At 31.2% G+C, this 22,665-nt stretch overlaps 1 protein-coding gene across 2 annotated transcripts; it reads left to right on the top strand.

Annotated features, from left to right (window-relative positions):
* Positions 1 to 8,242: 8,242 nt before the first annotated feature.
* LOC111690086 (20-hydroxyecdysone protein) lies at positions 8,243 to 22,125 on the top strand. Of its 2 annotated transcripts, XM_046952133.1 has the most exons (2): positions 8,243 to 8,470; positions 20,622 to 22,125. In XM_046952133.1, the coding sequence occupies exons 1-2, from the start codon at positions 8,330 to 8,332 to the stop codon at positions 21,864 to 21,866; spliced, it is 1,386 nt and encodes a 461-aa protein (XP_046808089.1). In that variant the 5' UTR covers positions 8,243 to 8,329; the 3' UTR covers positions 21,867 to 22,125. The 2 variants fall into 2 exon arrangements, with proteins under 2 accessions (XP_046808089.1, XP_023308318.2); XM_023452550.2 differs by lacking the exon at positions 8,243 to 8,470 and having other exon boundaries at positions 20,351 to 22,125.
* Positions 22,126 to 22,665: the final 540 nt, after the last annotated feature.

Here is a 22,665-nt window from a genome sequence, read left to right as displayed (position 1 = left end):
TGCACTTAAAAAAGTTGTAAATAAATAATAATAAATTGAATAAAGCACGTTTTTTTTCAAAATTATTTGTTTATGTAATAAACAAAAAAAGGAAAATATTACAGATGAAATTGAAATGGTTTTTATTATATTGTAACGTTTACTTGTTAATAAATAAATTTAAAATAAATATTTTAAACTTTTACTTTAATAAAGTAAATTAAACAAATTCATGGTCATTTGAACTAAAGATAAGATTCTTCAAAATAAACGAGGCTTTAATCTGTAAAGGGAACTTCACACGATCACACTTTACGTACGTAATATCTAATGAAAAAGAATAATAGTCGTATGATTTATATTGTTTGTGTTAACACGATTTGTATAAAACAATAACAAAGTAAGATGTAAGCAGCTGTTTTACTTTTTTTGTATTTTTATACCCTTCACCTTCGTGAGAAGGGTGTATATAAGTTTGTCATTCCGTTTGTAATTTCTATAATATAATTTTCCGACCCTATAAAGTATATATATTCTGGATCCTTATAGATAGCGGAGTCGATTAAGCCATGTTCGTCTGTCTGTCTGTTGAAATCAGTTTTTAGAGGTCCCCAGATACCGGCGAGATCCGAATCTTCAATAATTCAGTTAGACATGCTTTCGAGAAGATCGCTTTTTAAAATCAGCAAAGTCGGTCTATAAATAACGGAGATATGAGCAAAAATCCGAGACAATCTCTGAAAATTTCACCAAAAAAGCCACATTTTTTTCATGCTTTGTTAAAAAAGCAACAACAACACTGTGAATTGCATAAAGATGTACATGTGCGTGTGGAGATGTATTTGGTTTTATTAAGCTTTGTATTTATACCCTACACCACTATAGTGGGGAGGGTATTATACGTTTGTGCTTATGTTTGTAACATACAAAAATAACGGTCCAATACCCACCTTAAAGTATACCGATCGATTCAGAATCATTTTTTGAGTCGATTAAGACATGTCCGTCCGGCTGTCCATGTAAACCTTGTGCGCAAGGTACAGGCCGCAATTTTCAAGATAATTTGATGAAATTTGGACCAAGCATGTTTTTTGGCACAGGGACGAAGCCTATTGAAAATGGTTGAAATCGGTCCATCGGTCGATTTGAACTTTTTATGCCATAATTACGTCAGATATTCTATTATCTCTCTAAAAATTGTCACACATAAGTTTTATATAAGTATAAATGACACTGCAGATTTATGTAAGGATTTGACCCTAGCCCCCATACAAACCTCCCTTCAAAAAATGTCTTAAACGTCTAAAATTGACTTGCAACCATTTGTATCGCAATGAAACTCAACAAAACTAACTGTTATATAAAAATATATCCTTTTCCCAAATTTACCGAGGATCGGCCCATATTTGACCTATATAAAGCCTCATTTAGAAATTTTGGTTTTTTTATCAATAAAATGCTTAAATATTTTGGAATAATATTCAACATAAAAGTTTCTTTATAAAAAGTAAAAATTTTAAAAATATACTAATGGTGTAGGGTATTATATGGTCGGTATATGGTATTTGTTTAAAACATACTTGGTGAAGGGTATATAAGATTCGGCACAGCCGAATATAGAAATATTACTTGTTGATCTAATGCGACCTACTTGTTCTGTACTCTTTTATACAAAATTTTGACAGATCATATTATAAGTGTGATCGTGTAAAGCCGGCTTAATCTGTAAGAGAGTAATAAAATAATGTTATCTTTTAACTTTGAAAAAAAGTTGTTTAATTTTTATGATTTTAAGTTTAAGTTAAAATTGAGTTGTACATATTATGTGTGTTTTTTGCTGCAAATAGAGTGAAAGTGTCTTAAATGGTTAAATGGAGACATACGAGCCTTATCGTGATCCACTTGTTGTGAATTTGATGTTTCAGAGTTTGTTTGGCGGGTTGGTCGATCGATTGATCGATCGTTTGGTTTTCTGTCATATTAAAATTGTAACGTATTGAATGAGTGAGTAACAAACTGAATGAATATTTTACACATTTTTTTAATAAGTGACGAAGGTATTAATTATTTTATTTGTTTTTTTTTGCTTCAAAAGTTTTAAAAATGCTAATTTGGCAATAACATTCAATATCAGTTGCAGTCGTCAAACCATCAACAAAACAAGACAAGACAAGACCCTCGTCTATAACAATGGGTGGACAATTGTTAAAGTCATTACAGAAATATTTAATTTCGAGTGTGTTTTTTTTCCTTAGATTATGTAACATTTAATACGGCTAGTATTTTTGGAATTTATTTTGGGAGTTTTTAATTTGTTTTGCTTCTTTTTTTCAATCTATTATTTGGAGGTGTCGTTGACAAGTGCAAAATAGAGACAAAACCGGCAAATCGTCTTAGATAATTTAAATATTTATTTAAATGACAAATTTGTTAGAAAATATTTAACTAAAATTTTATTGATTTTTGTTAAAAAAAATCCCTGAGTCATAATGGTTGTTTGTTTGGGGTTTAATAATTAGATATAGAGCAATAATTACTAAATGTTTTCGATTTTTTTTTTTAAACTTTGACCTCAATTAGTCATTTTTAGCGCTACAAAAAGTGTCATATCCACATTATTATACATATATTAATGTTAATACGTTTGTTTAATTTAAACCTTGGACTTGTTCGTTGTAAGAAGTCTTCACGTTGTCATTTCGTTGGGTTCAATATATATGATCTTTGTGGTCGCACCCTTGGTTAAATTTTTTAGATGTGATCGTGATTATTTTGCCAATTCCGATAACGTTTATTCTAGAGTGTCCTGATATTAAGTTTACTTGTGGAAAAAATATTGAGTTAAGGCTCAATTACAAGTCCAATACGGTCTCAGTTTAAACCTTATCTCCTGATTTTATCGGAACATTTTCATTTTCAATCTAAACTAACTAACTAAATTACTAACTAACTGATTAACTAACTAACTAACTAACTAACTAACTAACTAACTAACTAACCAACTAACTAACTAACTAACTAACTAACTAACTAACTGATTAACTAATTAACTAGCTAACTAACTAACAAACTAACTAACTAACTAACTAACTAACTAACTAACTAACTAACTAACTAACTAACTAACTAACCAACTAACTAACTAACTAACCAACTAACTAACTTACTACCTAACTAGGGTTAAATAGTTGAAACGAAATGTCGACTTTTTGCATTTAGTTAAAAGTCCTCTTTGTGAATTTTATAAAAAATCGACTTTTTCGGCTTTTTGACTTTTTTCATTTTATTATTCTCAAGTTTTGACTCTTTCTGACTTTTCAACTTTTTTAACTATTTGCGACTTTTTCCGACTTTCTGACTATTTTCGACTTTTTCGAGGAAAAAGTCGAAAAAAATAGAAAAAAGTAGGAAAATGTCGACTTTTTCCGACTTCTTTCGACTTTTTCCTACTTTTTTCGACTTTTCGACTTCTCTCGACTTTTTCCTACCTTTCTCCACTTTTTTCAACTTTTTTCGACTATTTTTGACTTACTTAATCGCCCATAATATTAACAAGAATTTCAAATTCAACATTTTTGAATTTTATTATATTATCGTGGAAATGTAAGAAATCATGAAAATGTTAATTTTAATACATTTTAATTATTACTTTCTTCTTTCCAAATTAAACCGCTTAAAACCGCTTCGATTACATATTTTCAAAATAACAATTTCCATACACTGACCTATATATACAATATACAAAGAAGACATTGAGAAAATAAGAAATTAATTTGCATAATTAAGTTAAGAAAAACTAGAAATATAAAAAAAAAACACTTTCTTCTTTGGCGGATTAAACTCAAAATCAATAACATGAAAATTGGATTAAATTTAAATAAGATAAAAATTAAATTTTTTTTAAAAATACTTTAAAATTTTCTATACTTTTTCTCAAAAATATAATAAAAATTTTCTATTTTTAGACAATAACTAATTAAAAATTTTGTCATCGAACAGTGCAGCTTGTCTTAATGGCAATAAAAAAACTGAAACCAGTTTTTTAAATTGGTTTGATTTTTTTTTCCATTGTAGTTAAAGAATGGTCAAATTAAACTTTTAAAGTTTACGCAAAAAAATGCGTTTAAAGGTCTTCAATTTATTTTTTTTTGTATGTCCACTTTTATAACCAACCTCATCTTTAAAGGCATCTTCATTTGTTGTAAAATCAAGTTCAATGACTTTTTATGCTGTCTGTAAAAATGTATTAAGAAAAAAATGCATGTGGACTAACCAACTTCTTCAATTGATGGTTTCAGATTCTCTTTAACCACTTTAAAGTGGAAGAATCACTTTTTCTTCTTATAAAACCAGCAGTTACAGAAAATTTGCAGTAACTAAAAGTAGTTGGCTTATTAAATTTAAAAGAACAAACATCTAAACTTTAGATTCCAAAGAGAAGTGCATACAGACTGGTTTGATTACATAAAAGTGGTTGTTAATAAGAATAACAAGGAGTGCAGATTTTTTTTCAAGTTGAATAAAGTTATTTTTATACCCTTCACCTTCGTAAGAAGGGTATATATAAGTTTGTCATTCCGTTTGCAATTTCTATAATATAATTTTCCGACCCTATAAAGTATATATATTCTGGATCCTTATAGATAGCGGAGTCGATTAAGCCATGTTCGTCTGTCTGTCTGTCCGTCTGTCTGTTGAAATCAGTTTTTAGAGGTCTCCAGATATTGGCGAGATCCGAATCTTCAATAATTCAGTTAGACATGCTTTCGAGAAGAACGCTATTTAAAATCAGCAAAATCGGTCTATAAATAACGGAGATATGTGCAAAAATTCGAGACAACCTCTGAAAATTTCATCAAAAAAGCCAAATTTTTTTCATGCTTTGTTAAAAAAGCAACAACAATATTGTGAATTGGATAAAGATGTACATGTGCGTGTGGGGATGTATTTGGTTTTATTCAGCTGTGTATTTTTTTTGTATGTTTGTTGCTGTATTACAGAACAACGGTTAATATTTCTTTCTGCTACAGTTTATATTTGTTTGTGTGTATGTTATGTGTGACAAAATAAATAAAAACTGATTTTTAAAACATACTTGGTGAAGGGTATATAAGATTCGGCTCAGCCGAATATAGAAATATTACCTGTTAACTATCTATTTAGTGCAAATCTTAAGGTCTTAATCGTGATATAAATCTCGTTGTAGGCTTGTTTGTTCCGCAAACACTTTTTAAAACAAGGACCAGAAAGGGGAAACTAGGACCAAAAAAGCACTACTAGCCATTTTTTAAAGTAGAACACTGAATGTTACAAAAAGGAAAAAAGAGGTAGTTAGTTAGTTAGTTTGTTATTTAGTTAGTTAGTTAGTTAGTTAGTTAGTTAGTTAGTTAGTTAGTTAGTTAGTTAGTTAGTTAGTTAGTTAGTTAGTTAGTTAGTTAGTTAGTTAGTTAGTTAGTTAGTTAGTTAGTTAGTTAGTTAGTTAGTTAGTTAGTTAGTTAGATAAAAAGATAGATAGATAGATAGATAGATAGATAGATAGATAGATAGATAGATAGATAGATAGATAGATAGATAGATAGATAGATAGATAGATAGATAGATAGATAGATAGATAGATAGATAGATAGATAGATAGATAGATAGTATTTTAGTTACTAATAATTAGTTAATTAGTTTGTTTCTTTAGCAGTTTTTGTTTGTCATTCCAACATGTAAGTATTTTCTTTTTGCTGCAGACAGACATAGGAAGTCATTGAACTTGAGTGCAAATAAAAATGCATTTGATGATGGTGGCTATAAAATGTTGGACAAGATAAATGAAAAAAATGCTAATGAATTCTATACGCACTTTTTTCGTTAAGGTTGTTGGTTGATTTTAGTTTTTGTAATACATGAACATACATGTTTTTATTGTGGACATCATGACGAAGGTTTCTTCTCGTTTCATTTTCTTTAAAATGAACTTTTAGGTTCAGATTCTTTGGTCAGAATTGCTTGATGCAACTAATGTTGTTTGTTTTTTTTAACGCTTATTCTGAATACCTATGTATGTATGTATGTATGTATGTATGTATGTATGTATGTATGTATGTATGTATGTATGTATGTATGTATGTATGTATGTATGTATGTATGTATGTATGTATGTATGTATGTATGTATGTATGTATGGATGTATGTACCTACGTACATATGTATGTAATTTAAGTTTTTCAAACTAGTTTTATTTTTCAAATTTGGAATAGCTAAGTATAAAAGAAGTCGATTTCAAAGCTTTTAAATAGAAAATTATTACTAATTTATTGTTTAACAAAGCAATAAAATCTCCCTAGTTTTAGTTTATTTAAGAAAAAGTGTAGAAAATTTTATTGATTATTTAAAAATAAAAATTTATATTTAACATATTTGTTGTTATTTTCTTTCCATCTGCCCTTTTTTCTTATTATTGTTGCACACGCTGCTTTTGAGCTTAATAAGCTGAAGAAAGTGTTTTATCTTTTCAAGTTTTTCTTGAATTTAAATATGCAAATGTTTTGTTGTTTTCTCATTATATTATGGAATTTGTTGTTATTGGTTTACGTTGTTATTATTATTGTATATTTCTTTAAGTATACATATAAGTAGGTCAAGACTATAGACTATACTACAGGCTAGACTACAGATTATACTATAGACTAGACAATATACTAGACTAAACTATAGATTAGACTATAGACTAGACTATAGACTAGACTATAGACTAGACTATAGACTAGACTATAGACTAGACTATAGACTAGACTATAGACTAGACTATAGACTAGACTATAGACTAGACTATAGACTAGACTATAGACTAGACTATAGACTAGACTATAGACTAGACTATAGACTAGACTATAGACTAGACTATAGACTAGACTATAGACTAGACTATAGACTAGACTATAGACTAGACTATAGACTAGACTATAGACTAGACTAGACTGTAGACTAGACTGTAGACTAGACTATAGACTAGACTATAGACTAGACTATAGACTAGACTATAGACTAGACTATAGACTAGACTATAGACTAGACTATAGACTAGACTATAGACTAGACTATAGACTAGACTATAGACTAGACTATAGACTAGACTATAGACTAGACTATAGACTAGACTATAGACTAGACTATAGACTGATCTATAGACTAGACAATAGACTAGACTATAGACTAGACTATAGACTAGACTATAGACTAGACTATAGACTAGACTATAGACTAGACTATAGACTAGACTATAGACTAGACTATAGACTAGACTATAGACTGGACTATAGACTGGACTATAGACTAGACTATAGACTAGACTATAGACTAAACTATAGACTAGACTATAGACTGGACCATAGACTAGACTATAGACTAGACTATAGACAAGACTATGGACTAGACTATAGACTAGACTATAGACTAGACTATAGACTAGACTATAGACTAGACTATAGACTAGACTATAGACTAGACTATAGACTAGACTATAGAGTAGACTATAGACTAGACTATAGACTAGACTATAGACTAGACTATAGACTAGACTATAGACTAGACTATGGACTAGACTATAGACTAGACTATAGACTAGACTATAGACTAGACTATAATTGACTACATTGAAAATTTTAGATTAACAGAAAATAAATTCTTTCCATTTTGTAAGAATTTTCTCATTATACAAGTTTGTTGCTTAAGTCTTTTGTTTTCCAATTTAAAATTATAATTAATTCAATAATTTTTCCCTGGAAATTGCATTATAAAAATAAAACAAATAATTCAGTGGAATTTACTTATTACAAAGTCTAATCGAACATTTCCTCTATTTAATGGAATTCATTATAGAAAATCAATAAAACCAAAGGACAACATTTCTTTGCAGAATTTTCAACAAGATTTCAAAGTAAAATAATTTCAAAAACTTGCATCTAAGAAAAGCTCTATAATATTCCCATAAAAAACAATACCAAACATAAATATTTAGAAAATTGTACAGAAAAAAATTAATACAATGTAAGAAAACGCACAGAGCCAAGTGCAAACGATGACGATGTTTGGTTGTTGGTAGTGCTATTGATGGTGGTGTTGGAGGTTTTTTGAGATACAACGAAACAACAACAAAACTAAGTAAATACACCACACAAGACAACAACATGCAAGTTGTTACAAAAGCCGGGTATAAATGCGCTTCTGCCATAGAAATTTCAAACAGTTTGTAAAGTGATTTTCAAGTGTTAACAACAAACGATCGATCGAAACAAAGGCGATCGCATACGAATTGGATTAAAATATAGACTTGTGGATTATTTAAACAATAGCAGCAACAAAAATGCGTTTTAGCTCGTTTATAGTAGGATTACTTTTGGTGATCACTTTGTGTGAGGGCGCCGTTGTACCGCGACGTACTTATCGCAATACAGAGGAGATTTTGGTGCCCGTAACCATTATACAAGATGGAGAGGAAATTAAGGCAACTCACCAAAAATGAAACAGTAAAAGAAATTAAGAAACAGTAACAGAATTAAGAATAGATTGAGATCAACTCTTCCTTTAGAACAACAAACAGTAACTGTCATACAACCAGCGGTCGTAGCTGTAGCCAACGATGCTGTTGAACAGGTTGCTGTTGCAGACCCAGCACCAGAAGTCGTAGAGACCGAAAAAGCTATAGATTTAAAATCAGTAGTAGTAGAACAGGAAACTGTACGTCAGGCTACCCAAGCGAAACCCACTCAAAGTTCGACACAACAAAATTTTGTACAACAATTAATACAAAATTCACCTTTGGGGCAATTTTCAATCAAATAACTAGACAGCCCGGTACACAAGTGACCAATGCCCAATCTGTGGTAAATTCTACTACTCAGGCTTTCCAAGGTTTACAACAATTTGCCTCGAATATAGGCAATCAATTCCAAAACACCTTATCCGGTTTGGCCGACCAACAACAACAACAGGAGGGAGCTAAAGATGCCACCACCGCTAGACACCCAGGACTCATACAACAACTAGTCAACACTTTTATGGGCAACAATGGACAACAGACACAACCTGCTCCCACACAACAGATTCCTCTGCAGGGTTTACTTAACGTCTTCCAAGGAAACAATAGACCTCAAACTGCTACTGCCGCCACTGCACAGTGGGGCAGAATCGATATTTTTTTTTTAAATAAATCTGGCATTTCTAAACGGATGATCCGATCGGTAAAAAATTTGGCGTGAGCCAAGGAGTATTCAAGTTTAAGTTTTGAAGATGAACCCCGCAGATGCCCCAGGGACGGCGCTGTGATGGCTCAAAGTAGGGTACCTACGACATGTAAAATTTTTAAACTTGCGCCAAACAAAAACTAGTCAACACTTTTATGGGCAACAATGGACAACAGACACAACCTGCTCCCACACAATAGGGTCCTCTACAGGGTTTACTTAACGTCTTCCAACGAAACAATAGACCTCAAACTGCTACCGCCGCCGCTGCACAGTGGGGCAGAATCGAAATTATTTGGAAATAAATCTGGCTGATCCGATCGGTATAAAATCTGGCGTGAGCGTAGCCAAGGAGTATTCGAGTTTAAGTTTTGAAGATGAACCCCGCAGATGCCCCAGGGACGGCGCTGTGACGGTTCAAAGTAGGGTACCTACGACATGTAAAATTTTTAAACTCGTGCCATTTTTTTCATCCAAAAACAAAGAAAGCGCTCGACTTGATCTTGGACATACTTCTTATCTCTTATAATATCCGAGTTATAGGCATTTAAAAATTTAGTAATACAAAATTTATCATACCTTGGTCCGCCTTTTTTTGAATACCGGGCGTAATTTTGGACCAAATGGACTTGTTAGACAACAAAATTTCCAATAATATACAAAACATTTCAGAACAATATCATTTACAGATCCAAAAATATACGTTTTTTAATTTCAAAACTCAAACAATGTCAAAAAATGTGTCTTAACTCTTTTATTAATAAAATAAAATTTTCTTTAAGAACATATAACAATTTTATAGTTTCCTAAAAGATATCTTTACGCAGAATGCTTTGAAAATGTTGCCGCTGCGTCCTTCCGAATATGACCTATTTTTTATCAAAACTTCAACTTCATGTTCTAAAATCCCAAAGATGGGATCAGAAAACTGAAAGCAGTTTTGGAAACCTCAATATGTTTTCTATTTACTCCAAAAGTATTTTCCCAGCCCTGAAAGAAATGTGGACCCTATGGGCAAAAAAGTAAAAATCCCATTTTTGGGATTTTCATTCCTATTTTTGGGAATTGCGGGATGCCCTTTGACCTTTTCATTTTTTGGGGGTACGGTTCCTATTGGGGGTACGGTTGTATGGGGGCTAGGAGAAATAATGAACCGATTTCAACCATTTTCAATAGCGATCGTCCTTGAACCAAAAAAACAGCATTTGCCAATTTTCATCAAATTATCTTGAAAATTGTGACCTGCTATAGCGTGCGCACAAGGTTTACATGGACACACAGACAGACAGACGGACGGAAGGACAGACGGACATAGCTAAATCGACTCAGAAAATGATTTTAAGCCGATTGGTATACTTTAAGAAGATAATTAGATGAAACTTGGCACACACGCTTCTTTTGGCCTAAGGACGAAGCCTATTGAAAATGGTTAAAATCGGTCCATTATTTCGACTAGCCCCCATACAATCGTACCACCCAAATAGGACCTTTTGGCTTATAATTAATTTAAATGATCTATTATGTTAACAAAAGTCGACAAAACTTAGTTTTATAGAACTTTAAATGACACTACCGATTTTTGTAATGATCGGGCTTCATTTGATCCTATCCCCCATACAGACTCCCCTTCAGAAAATGATTTAAAGGTCAAAATTCACTTACAAACACTATTAACACTTTTAAATTCTACATAAATATTATTGAAGAAGACTTAACTCCCCCTACCAAAATTTTTAAGGATAGGGCCATATTTTGCCCTACTCCCCTTTGAACCCTCTTGTAAAAAAATCTTTTTTTGCCAAAATAAAAGTAAAAATACTCCGAAATAAAGTTAAAAAAAAACAAACCTAATGCTTTATTTTTTTAAATAATCCCCATTTTTAACATACGTACTGACAGGTGTAGGGTATTATACAGTCGGCTACGCCCGACTAAACATTCATACTTGTTCATATTTTAGTATTTAGTATTTGGACTATTTTTAAAAATTATTTAGTATATACAATAAAAAAATTATAATTTTACTTTACACTACTTATTTTCTATAAAATAATCTTTCATATCGGTATACATATCCAGAAGGTAATGTAAGACCTTTAAATCTTCCTTGTTTTGAGATGATAGAGTTTCATAACAAATCCATCTTTTTCGCATAGTTGAAAGAACAGGATCAGAAGATAGAAGTAAACTATTAAAAATGTCTTCATTCTGTGATTGCCTGGAGCATTTTCTTGAGCTGAATAGTTGAACATGCTTAAAATCTCGATTCCTCGCTTCCAGGTCTTCTTCTGTTAACTCTCCAAGTGGAAGAATAATCGATTCAATTATTATTTGATCAATACTTTGTGTACTGTTGGTGTTAGTTCCCTCCATGAATACAGAGATACAAGTAATTCAGAAATTTCAGATGTATATTCCCCAAATCGTATTCCATTAATTTTATGTTTACTATTCAGTGCCATTAAAATACTGTTAACTCTTCGAAGTAACTCCTTGTCGATTCCTGTTTATATTTGAGAATTGCGACTTTTTCTCATTACATATTGAGCATCGCCAGAAGGAAGAAGTTTCTGTTATGGCATTGCTAACCTTTCCATCAATCATTGTTAAGCTTAGCTGATATGATACGTTAATAGAGAATTCCTTTATTTTAATGCAAATGGGTTCCAGTGCATTTATTTCATCTTTTAAATATTCCACTAAATCTTTTGTTAATTTCTTTGACTCCTTTATATATTCAAATCCAATGGGTCTACAAAAATTTTTTGAACCCGGAGTTATATTGATCCATATATCTTCAAATGAATTTTCGATGCTTGACGATGATGGATTAAGGGAATATGAACGAATTCGTAATGGCTCTAATGATGACATAAATACACTTTTGTAGTCTGCTAATGTCCGACTTCCACAAGCTTGTTTGTATTCTGGAAGTGCTGATAAACTGTCACATCCCCACTTATACATTAAGACAACATCACAGTTATGAATTTTCCTTAGTTGGTCTTCTGAAAAGTCTGACACAATTCTTGATGCTGTGTTTTCGAGCAAAGATGATATATCAATACCACATCATTAACAGCAATAGGTGATGGTAGGATAGTTTGTTTTTCTCCTGGATCGCCTTGTATGATGGTAATATATTGTGTCCTTTTTCATGTAGAGCTTTCCATAATATTTGTTACTTATTTCGACTGAGACCCAGTTCCAACATAAGCGCTATTGCTTCCTCTTCAGTAAAATTTGATTGTGATGTTGGAGTTGGTATACTTTCCACAATTCGCTTAAGTCGTTTTGGTGATGCATTAGGTTAAATGTATCAGCAATTTCCTCATTTGAGATTGAAAAAAGTTTTTGTGTGACCCTCTTTTTTTTGACCTTGAACTTAAGTCTTCGTATGACTTGCAAGGCGCTCCTGTTGATGTGTTATAAGTTGAGATTTCCCTAATAGTTTCCATCCAACTATTTCTTATTAGCGAATGAATCGAGATTATCATTACATGAATCGAGATTATCGTTACATGTTATCGTTACATTGATATACTTAAATCATAGTTTTAGAAATTAAACAAATATGTAATATATAAGACAAAATCTTTATTTATGAACAAAACTCAATGAAATTTTCAACGCTTGTTAAATTTGTCATTTCAAATAAGAAAATGCAAAAAAAAATTGAAAAAGTCAAAGGGCATCCCGCAATTCCCAAAAATAGGGATGAAAATCCAAAAAACGGGATTTTTTACTTTTTTGCCCATAGTGTCCACATTTCTTTCAGGGCTGGAAAAATACTTTTGGAGTAAATAGAAAACATATTGAGGTTTACAAAACTGCTTTCAGTTTTCTGATCCCAGCTTTGGGATTTTAGAACAAGTCGCCCAAAGTTGAAGTTTTAATAAAAAAAATAGGTCATATTCGGAAGGACGCAGTGGTAACATTTTCAAAAAATAGGTCAAGTTTTTTACGCCAAAGCGTTCTGCGTAAAGATATCTTTTAGAAAAATATAAAATTGTTATATGTTCTTAAGGAAAATTTTATTTTATTAATAAAAGAGTTAAGACACATTTTTGGCAAAAAAATGGCAAAAATCTAAAATTGTTTGAATTTTTAAATTAAAAAACGTATATTTTTGCATCTGTAAATGATATTGTTCTGAAATGTTTTGTATATTATTGGAAATTTTGTTGTCTAACTAACAATAAAAAATTGAGTCCATTTGGTCCAAAAAGCTGTCACAGCGCCGTCCCTGGGGCATCTGCGGGGTTCATCTTCAAAACTTGAACTCGAATACTCCTTGGTTACGCTCACGCTAAATTTTATACCGATCGGATTAGCCGTTTAGAAATGCCAGATTTATTTCCAAAAAATTTCGATTCTGCCCCACTGTGCAAGGCTTTTTACGCTTCTGTACTTGTAGCTTTCATTATACAAATACATTAATTCTACTTTAGTGCAGACGTGTAGAATGCAGAAAGGCCAAAAACGCTTGGTGTGGACCTTCAACTTAAATGTTGATCTAAATTTTAACAACTTTTTCTAAGAAGAGTCAATTAATTCTAGACAACTTTTCTCTACAAAATATCGATCTATTCTTGTCATATTTTTCTATGAAAAAATGCAAACTTTCTAGATACTTTTTTTCTTAGAATATTCGATCGATTTCAAAGATCTCTTTCAAAGAAAATTCGATTTGTTTTCAATAAGAAGTAGATCTAATCGGAGTTTTTGTTGTTACCTCACGTGTCTGTCGAGTACTTGTCTTATTATGCAAAAATTCATAGTTATTTAATTGACGATTAAGTAATTTAAAAATAACATTTTAAAATTAGTTCAATTTCCTTAAATATGCCTAAACAAAATGGTTGTTAATTTCTTTCAAACATTTATTTTATTATGCTATCGGAATATTGAACGTAAACATAAAAGAAATTAAATTAAAACATTTAAAACAAACACCTTTGGAATCCACAAAAACAAATCAAATGAATTTGAAATTTGACAGTTTGGCATCATAATTAGTATTCCGTATTGACATAAAAATGACAAATCTGATGTGAATTTATAATTAATATTATGATTGTTTTTTTCTTTGTAAGTTTAAGTTTAAAGCCAAGATCGATTTAAAATAGTAATGCACTTAAAAAAGTTGTAAATAAATAATAATAAATTAAATAAAGCACGTTTTTTTCAAAATTATTTGTTTATGTAATAAACAAAAAAAGCAAAATATTACAGGTGAGATTGAAATGGTTTTTATTATTTTGTAACGTTTACTTGTTAATAAATAAATTTAAAATAAATATTTTAAACTTTTACTTTAATAAAGTAAATTAAACAAATTCATGGTCATTTGAACTAAAGATAAGATTCTTCAAAATAAAAGAGGCTTTAATCTGTAAAGGGAACTTCACACGATCACACTTTACATACGTAATGTCTAATGAAAAAGTAAAATGAAATTACATTTGTATAACAAAAAAGAGAATAATAGTCGTATGATTTATATTTTGTAAGATGTAAACAGCTTTTTTACTTTTTTGTATATTTTTACATAAAAATACATTCCTGATCTAATGCAACCTGCTTGTTCTGTACTCTTCTATACAAAATTTTGACAGATCATATTACAAGTGTGATCGTGTAAAGCCGGCTTAATCTGTAAGAGAGTAATAAAATAATGTTATCTTTTAACTTTGGAAAAAAAAGTTGTTTATGATTTTTATAATTTTAAGTTTAAGTTAAGATTGAGTTGTACATATTATGTGTCTTTTTTGCTGCAAATAGAGTGAAAGTGTCTTAAATGGTTAAATGGAGACATACGAGTCTTATCGTGATCCACTTGTTGTGAATTTGATGTTTCAGAGTTTGTTTGGCGGGTTGGTCGATCGATTGATCGATCGTTTGGTTTTCTGTCATATTAAAATTGTAACGAATTGAATGAGTGAGTAACAAACTGAATGAATATTTTACACGTTTTTTTTTAATATGTGACGAAGGTGTTAATTATTTTATTTGTTTTTACTTATCTTCTTCCCCACAACTTACTTGTTTTTTTTTTGCTTCAAAAGTTTTAAAAATGCTAATTTGGCAATAACATTCAATATCAGTTGCAGTCGTCAAACCATCAACAAAACAAGACAAGACAAGACCTTCGTCTATAACAATGGGTGGACAATTGTTAAAGTCAGAAATATTTAATTTTGTGTGTTTTTATTTTCTCAGATTATGTAACATTTAATACGGTTAGTATTTTTGGAATTTATTTTGGGAGTTTTTAATTTGTTTTGCTTCTTTTTTTCAATCTATTATTTGAAGGTGTCGTTGACAAGTGCAAAATAGAGACAAAACCGGCAAATCGTCTTAGATAATTTAAATATTTTGATGTTATTAAATGACAAATTCGTTAGAAAATATTGAGCTATAATTTTTATTAATTTTTGTTAAAAAAAATCCCTGAGTCATAATGGTTGTTTGTTTGGGGTTTAATAATTAGAAATAGGGTAATATTTACTAAATGTTTTCGATTTTTTTTAAACTTTGACCTCAATTAGTCATTTTTAGCAAACACTACAAAACACTACATTTTTGTAATATACTTTTTGAGCCAAATATTATACATATATTACGTTTGTTTAATTTAAACATTGGACTTGTTCGTTCTATGAAGTCTTCACGTTGTCATTTCGTTGGGGTCACTTTATATGATCTTTGGTTAAATTGTTTAGATGTGATCGGGATTATTTTGCCAATTCCGATAACATTTATCCTAGAGTGTTCTGATATTAAGTTTACTTGTGTAAAAATATTGAGTTAAGGCTCAATTACAAGTCCAATACGGTCTCAGTTTAAACCTTATCTCCTGATTTTATCGGAACATTTTCAATGTGGATTGCCAGGAATGATTTGTGTCCCAGTTGCTACAATCTAAACTAACTAACTAGCTAACTAACTAACTAACTAACTAACTAACTAACTAACTAACTAACTAACTGATTAACTAACTAACTAACTAACTAACTAACTAACTAACTAACTAACTAACTAACTAACTAACTAACTAACTAACTAAATAACTAACTAACTAACTAACTAACTAAATAACTAACTAACTAACTAACTAACTAACTAACTAACTAATTAACTAACTAACTAACTAACTAACTAACTAACTAACTAACTAACTAACTAACTAAATAACTGATTAACTAACTAAGGCTCAATTACAAGTCCAATACGGTCTCAGTTTAAACCTTATCTCTTGATATCATCTGAACTTTTTAAATGAGGTTTGTCAGGAATACTAACTAACTAACTAACTAACTAACTAACTAACTAACTAACTAACTAACTAACTAACTAATTAACTAACTGATTAACTAACTAACTAGCTAGCTAACTAACTTACTAACTAACTAATTAACTAATTAACTAACTAACTAACTAACTAACTAACTAATTAACTAACTAACTAACTAACTAACTAACTAACTAACTAACTAGGGTTAAATAGTTGAAACGAAATGTCGACTTTTTGCATTTAGTTAGTTAAATTTTTAATCATTCCAGTAACTTTTAAAGTTTACGCAAAAAAAATGCATTTAAAGGTCTTCAATTTTTTTTGTATGTCCACCCCAGCAAAAACTCGGTAATGGGTAGTACTTCCCTAACCACTTACTTTTCAATGACTACTACCTCCCGTCAGCATTACTTAGAACTACTCTAGTAATGACTTTCTTCTAATCTGATATAGAAGTACTTTATTTTCGGCTTTGTAATTTTGTTGGCACATTTTATTCAATTGCGTGTTAGAAATTGTGTTTCACAAAAAAGAAAACAAAATTAGTTTTGTATGTGAAAACCATTATTTGACGCGCAATAAAATAGCTAAGCATTGGTGCAGTGAGTAGAACATTTGACTGACAAACCGAAGTCCCTGGTTCGTATTCTAGCTGGCTCTTTTTATTATTAAAAATAAAACAACTTACTCAACAACTGTTTTGTAAGACAAATTGCAAGTACTTCTTTAACTCCCTATTTGTAAGCGAGCGTAGAAGTACTTGCCTCCAATGACATCACCGTGTTAAAATAATGACTCAAAATGCTAATAAAGAAGTAGTGCAAAGAGGTTTTATTAGCTTTTTAACTCATTACTTTTCAATGTAAGTTTTTCCTGGCACTTTTATAATCAACCTCATCTTTAAAGGCATCTTCATTTGTTGTAAAATCAAGTTCAATGACTTTTTATGCTGTCTGCAAAAATGTATTAAGAAAAAAATGCATGTGGACTAACCAACTTCTTCAATTGATGGTTTCAGATTCTCTTTAACCACTTTAAAGTGGAAGAATCACTTTTTCTTCTTATAAAACCAGCAGTTACAGAAAAGTTGCAGTAACTAAAAGTAGTTGGCTTATTAAATTTAAAAGAACAAACATCTAAAGAGAAGTGCATACAGACTGGTTTGATTACATAAAAGTGGTTGCTAATAAGAATAACAAGGAGTGAAGATTTTTTTTCAACTTGAATAAAGCTATTTTTAACTATCTATTTGGTGCAAATCTTAAGGTCTTAATCGTAATATAAATCTCGTTGTAAGCTTGTTTGTTCCGCAAACACTTTTTAAAACAAGGACCAGAAAGGGGAAACTAGGACCAAAAAGCGCTACTAGCAATTTTTCAAAGTAGAACTCTGAATGTTACAAAAAGGAAAAAAAAGAGGTAGTTAGTTAGTTAGTTTGTTATTTAGTTAGTTAGATAAAAAGACAGATAGATAGATAGATAGATAGATAGATAGATAGATAGATAGATAGATAGATAGATAGATAGATAGATAGATAGATAGATACTTATAATTAGTTAATTAGTTTGTTCCTTTAGCAGTTTTTGTTTGTTATTCCAACATGTAAGTATTTTCTTTTTGCTGCAGACAGACATAGGAAGTCATTGAACTTGAGTGCAAATAAAAATGCATTTGATGATGGTGGCTATAAAATATTGGGCAAGATAAATGAAAAAAAAACGCTAAAGAACTCTATACTCACTTTTTTCGTTATGGTTGTTGGTTGATTTTATTTTTAAACAAACTTAGTTTTTGTAATACATGAACATACATGTTTTTATTGTGGACATCATGACGAAGGTTTCTTCTCGTTTTATTTTCTTTAAAATGAACTTTTAGGTTCAGATTCTTTGGTCAGAATTGCTTGATGCAACTAATGTTGTTTGTTTTTTAACGCTTATTCTGAATTCCTATGTATATAGTATGTATGCATGTATGTATGTATGTATGTATGTATGTATGTATGTATGTATGTATGTATGTATGTATGTATGTATGTATGTATGTATGTATGTACGTACATATGTATCTATGTAACTACCTTAAGTTTTTCAAACTAGTTTTATTTTTCAAATTTGGAATAGCTATAAAAGAAGTCGATTTCAAAGCTTTTAAATAGAAAATTATTACTAATTTATTGTTTAACAAAGCAATAAAATCTCCCTAGTTTTAGTTTATTTAAGAAAAAGTGTAGAAAATTTTATTGATTATTTAAAAATAAAAATTTATATTTAACATATTTGTTGTTATTTTCTTTCCATCTGCCCTTTTTTCTTATTATTGTTGCACACGCTGCTTTTGAGGTTAATAAGCTGAAGAAAGTGTTTTATCTTTTCAAGTTTTTCTTGAATTTAAATATGCAAATGTTTTGTTGTTTTCTCATTATATTATGGAATTTGTTGTTATTATTATTGTATATTTCTTTAAGTATACATATAAGTAGGTCAAGACTATAGACTATACTACAGGCTAGACTACAGATTATACTATAGACTAGACAATATACTAGACTATAGACTAGACTATAGATTAGACTATAGACTAGACTATAGACTAGACTATAGACTAGACTATAGACTAGACTATAGACTAGACTATAGACTAGACTATAGACTAGACTATAGACTAGACTATAGACTAGACTATAGACTAGACTATAGACTAGATAGACTAGAATATAGACTAGACTATAGACTAGACTATAGACTAGACTATAGACTAGACTATAGACTAGACTATAGACTAGACTATAGACTGGACTATAGACTGGACTATAGACTGGACTATAGACTAGACTATAGAGTAGACTATAGACTAGACTATAGACTAGACTATAGACTAGACTATAGACTAGACTATAGACTAGACTATAGATTAGACTATAGACTAGACTATAGACTAGACTATAGACTAGACTATAGACTAGACTATAGACTAGACTATAGACTAGACTATAGACTAGACTATAGACTAGACTATAGACTAGACTATAGACTAGACTATAGACTAGACTATAGACTAGACTATAGACTAGACTATAGACTAGACTATAGACTAGACTATAGACTAGACTATAGACTAGACTATAGACTAGACTATAGACTAGACTATAGACTAGACTATAGACTAGACTATAGACTAGACTATAGACTAGACTATAGACTAGACTATAGACTAGACTATAGACTAGACTATAGACTAGACTATAATTGACTACATTGAAAATTTTACATTAACAGAAAATAAATTCTTTCCATTTTGTAAGAATTTTCTCATTATACAAGTTTGTTGCTTAAGTCTTTTGTTTTCCAATTTAAAATTATAATTAATTCAGTAATTTTTCCCTGGAAATTGCATTATAAAAATAAAACAAATAATTCAGTGGAAATTACTTATTACAAAGTCTAATTTAACATTTCCTCTATTTAATGGAATTCATTATTGAAAATCAATAAAAGCAAAGGACAACATTTCTTTGCAGAATTTTTAACAAGATTTCAAAGTAAAATAATTTCAAAAACTTGCATCTAAGAAAAGCTCTATAATATTCCCATAAAAAAACAATACCAAACATAAATATTTATAAAAATGTACAGAAAAAAAAAATAATAAATACAAAGTAAGAAAACGCACAAAGCCAAGTGCAAACGATGACGATGTTTGGTTGTTGGTAGTGCTATTGATGGTGGTGTTGGAGGTTTTTTGAGATACAACGAAACAACAACAAAACTAAGTAAATACACCATACAAGACAACAACATGCAAGTTGTTACAAAAGCCGGGTATAAATGCGCTTCTGCCAAAGAAATTTCAAACAGTTTGTAAAGTGATTTTCAAGTGTTAACAACAAACAATCGATCGAAACGAAGGCGATCGCATACGAATTGGATTAAAATATAGACTTGTGGATTATTTAAACAATAGCAGCAACAAAAATGCGTTTTAGCTCGTTTATAGTAGGATTACTTTTGGTGATCACTTTGTGTGAGGGCGCCGTTGTACCGCGACGTACTTATCGCAATACAGAGGAGATTTTGGTGCCCGTAACCATTATACAAGATGGAGAGGAAATTAAGGCAACGCCGCAAGTCACCGAAAATGAAACAGTTTCTGAAATTAAGAATTTAGAAGCTCCAGCCACACCGGAAGAGACTGTGGCTGCTGTTGCAGTACCTGAAAATGAGGAACAAAATTTGGAGGCTATTGAAGCGGTAGCAGTAGAGGCACAACGTCGCATAGATGAAGCCATTGTTGAGGAGGAAATTAAAGAAGCTGTACAAGAGGAGCAACAACAAGAAATCGAACTAGCTGTAGAAGAGGAGAATAGATTGAGATCAACTCTTCCTGTAGAACAACAAACAGTAAATGTCATACAACCAGCGGTCGTAGCTGTAGCCAACGATGCTGTTGAACAGGTTGCTGTTGCTGACCCAGCACAAAAAGTCGTAGAGACCGAAAAAGCTTTAGATTTAAAATCAGTAGTAGTAGAACAGGAAACTCCCGATCGTGTTGTGGTGGTAATAGAAACCAGCAACGAAGAGGCTGAACAGCCAGAAGGTTCTGTACGTCAAGCTACCCAAGCAACACCCACTCAAAGTTCGACACAACAAAATTTTGTACAACAATTAATACAAAATTCACCTTTAGGACAATTTTTCAATCAAATAACAGGACAACCCGGCACACAAGTGGCCAATGATGAGACACAACCTGCTGCTCCAGCACCCACATTACCTGGTTTATTTAATCCCGTCACTGCTGTTCAGAATGCTGCTCAATCTGTGGTCAATTCTACTACTCAGGCTTTCCAAGGTTTACAACAATTTGCCTCGAATATTGGCAGTCAATTCCAAAACACATTATCCGGTTTGGCAGGCCAACAACAACAAGAGGGAGCTAATGACGCCACCACCGCTAGACCCCCAGGACCCATACAACAACTAGTCAACACTTTTATGGGCAACAATGGACAACAGACACAACCTGCTCCCACACAACAGGGTCCTCTACAGGGTTTACTCAACATCTTCCAAGGAAACAATAGACCTCAAACTGCTACCGTCGCTGCTGCTATTACCAACCCTGAACCTCAACCCGCCAAAGAACCAGAAGTTCCTGAAGAAACCCCAGTAGTTGCCGTTAACGAAAATACTGTCGATGAAACTATCAGTAATGAAGTAAGAGCTGACAGTGCCGAGGCTAATGATTCCTTTGAGGACACTGTACAACCCGATGAATTAATTGTTGTCAATGATGATCCTGCTGCCGGGCAAACCGACACTGAACAAGATCAAGAAGTTGCAGCTGTTGGTTCAAATTAATTAGGGAGGGTTTTCATATTTAGTTAGTAGTTTATAGGTCCATAATGTGTAAGTCTACTTTTAAGGTTTTTTCCAGCAAATAATCTAAATTTTAGAATTTGTAGATTTAAAAAAAATCAATTCATTTGCCGCCATTATCATCGCCATTTATTAATTTAAACATTAAGATTCATCAAGATAAAACAACGAAATTATTTATTTTTTTATATTTATCCACTTTATTTAATAAAAACGCAAGAAATTAAGCAAATAAAAAACATTTATTTCGAAGTTTTTAATAAGATAATCGATGTCGTATCGTTGTAAAAATCTATAGTCAAGTGTATAGTCTAGTCTATAGTCCACAGCCTATAGTCTAGCCTATAGTTAAGTCTAGTCAAGTCTATAGTGTAGACTGGTCTAGTCAAGTCTATAGTCCAGTTTATAGTCTAGTCTAAAGTCTAGCCTATAGTCTAGTTTATAGTCTAGAGTTTAGTCTATAGTCTAGTTTATAGTCTAGTCTATAGTCTATAGACTAGTCTTTAGTCTACAGTATAGTCTATAGTCTAGTCCTTAGTCTAGTCTATAGTCTAGTCCTTAGTCTAGTCTATAGTCTAGTCCTTAGTCTAGTCTATAGTCTAGTCTGTAGTCCAGTCTATAGTCTTGTCTATGATCAATTCTATAGTCTAGTCTATAGTCTAGTCTATAGTCGAGTCTATAGTCTAGTCTATAGTCTAGTCTATAGTCTAGTCTAAAGTCTAGCCTATAGTCTAGTCTATGGTCTAGTCTATAGTCTAGTCTATAGTCTAGTCTATAGTCT

The sequence above is a fragment of the Lucilia cuprina genome, chromosome 5 (assembly GCF_022045245.1).
Source record: "Lucilia cuprina isolate Lc7/37 chromosome 5, ASM2204524v1, whole genome shotgun sequence".
Lineage (NCBI taxonomy): Eukaryota > Metazoa > Arthropoda > Insecta > Diptera > Calliphoridae > Lucilia > Lucilia cuprina.
This window is presented reverse-complemented; position numbering and strand designations above follow the sequence as displayed.

Coding starts and splice junctions, on each gene's coding strand:
- LOC111690086 (XM_046952133.1), top strand. CDS start 8,330: ATGCGTTTTAGCTCGTTTATAGTAGGATTACTTTTGGTGATCACTTTG. Junction 8,471..20,621: donor AAGATGGAGAGGAAATTAAG/GCAACTCACCAA, acceptor GAGGAAATTAAG/GCAACGCCGCAAGTCACCGA.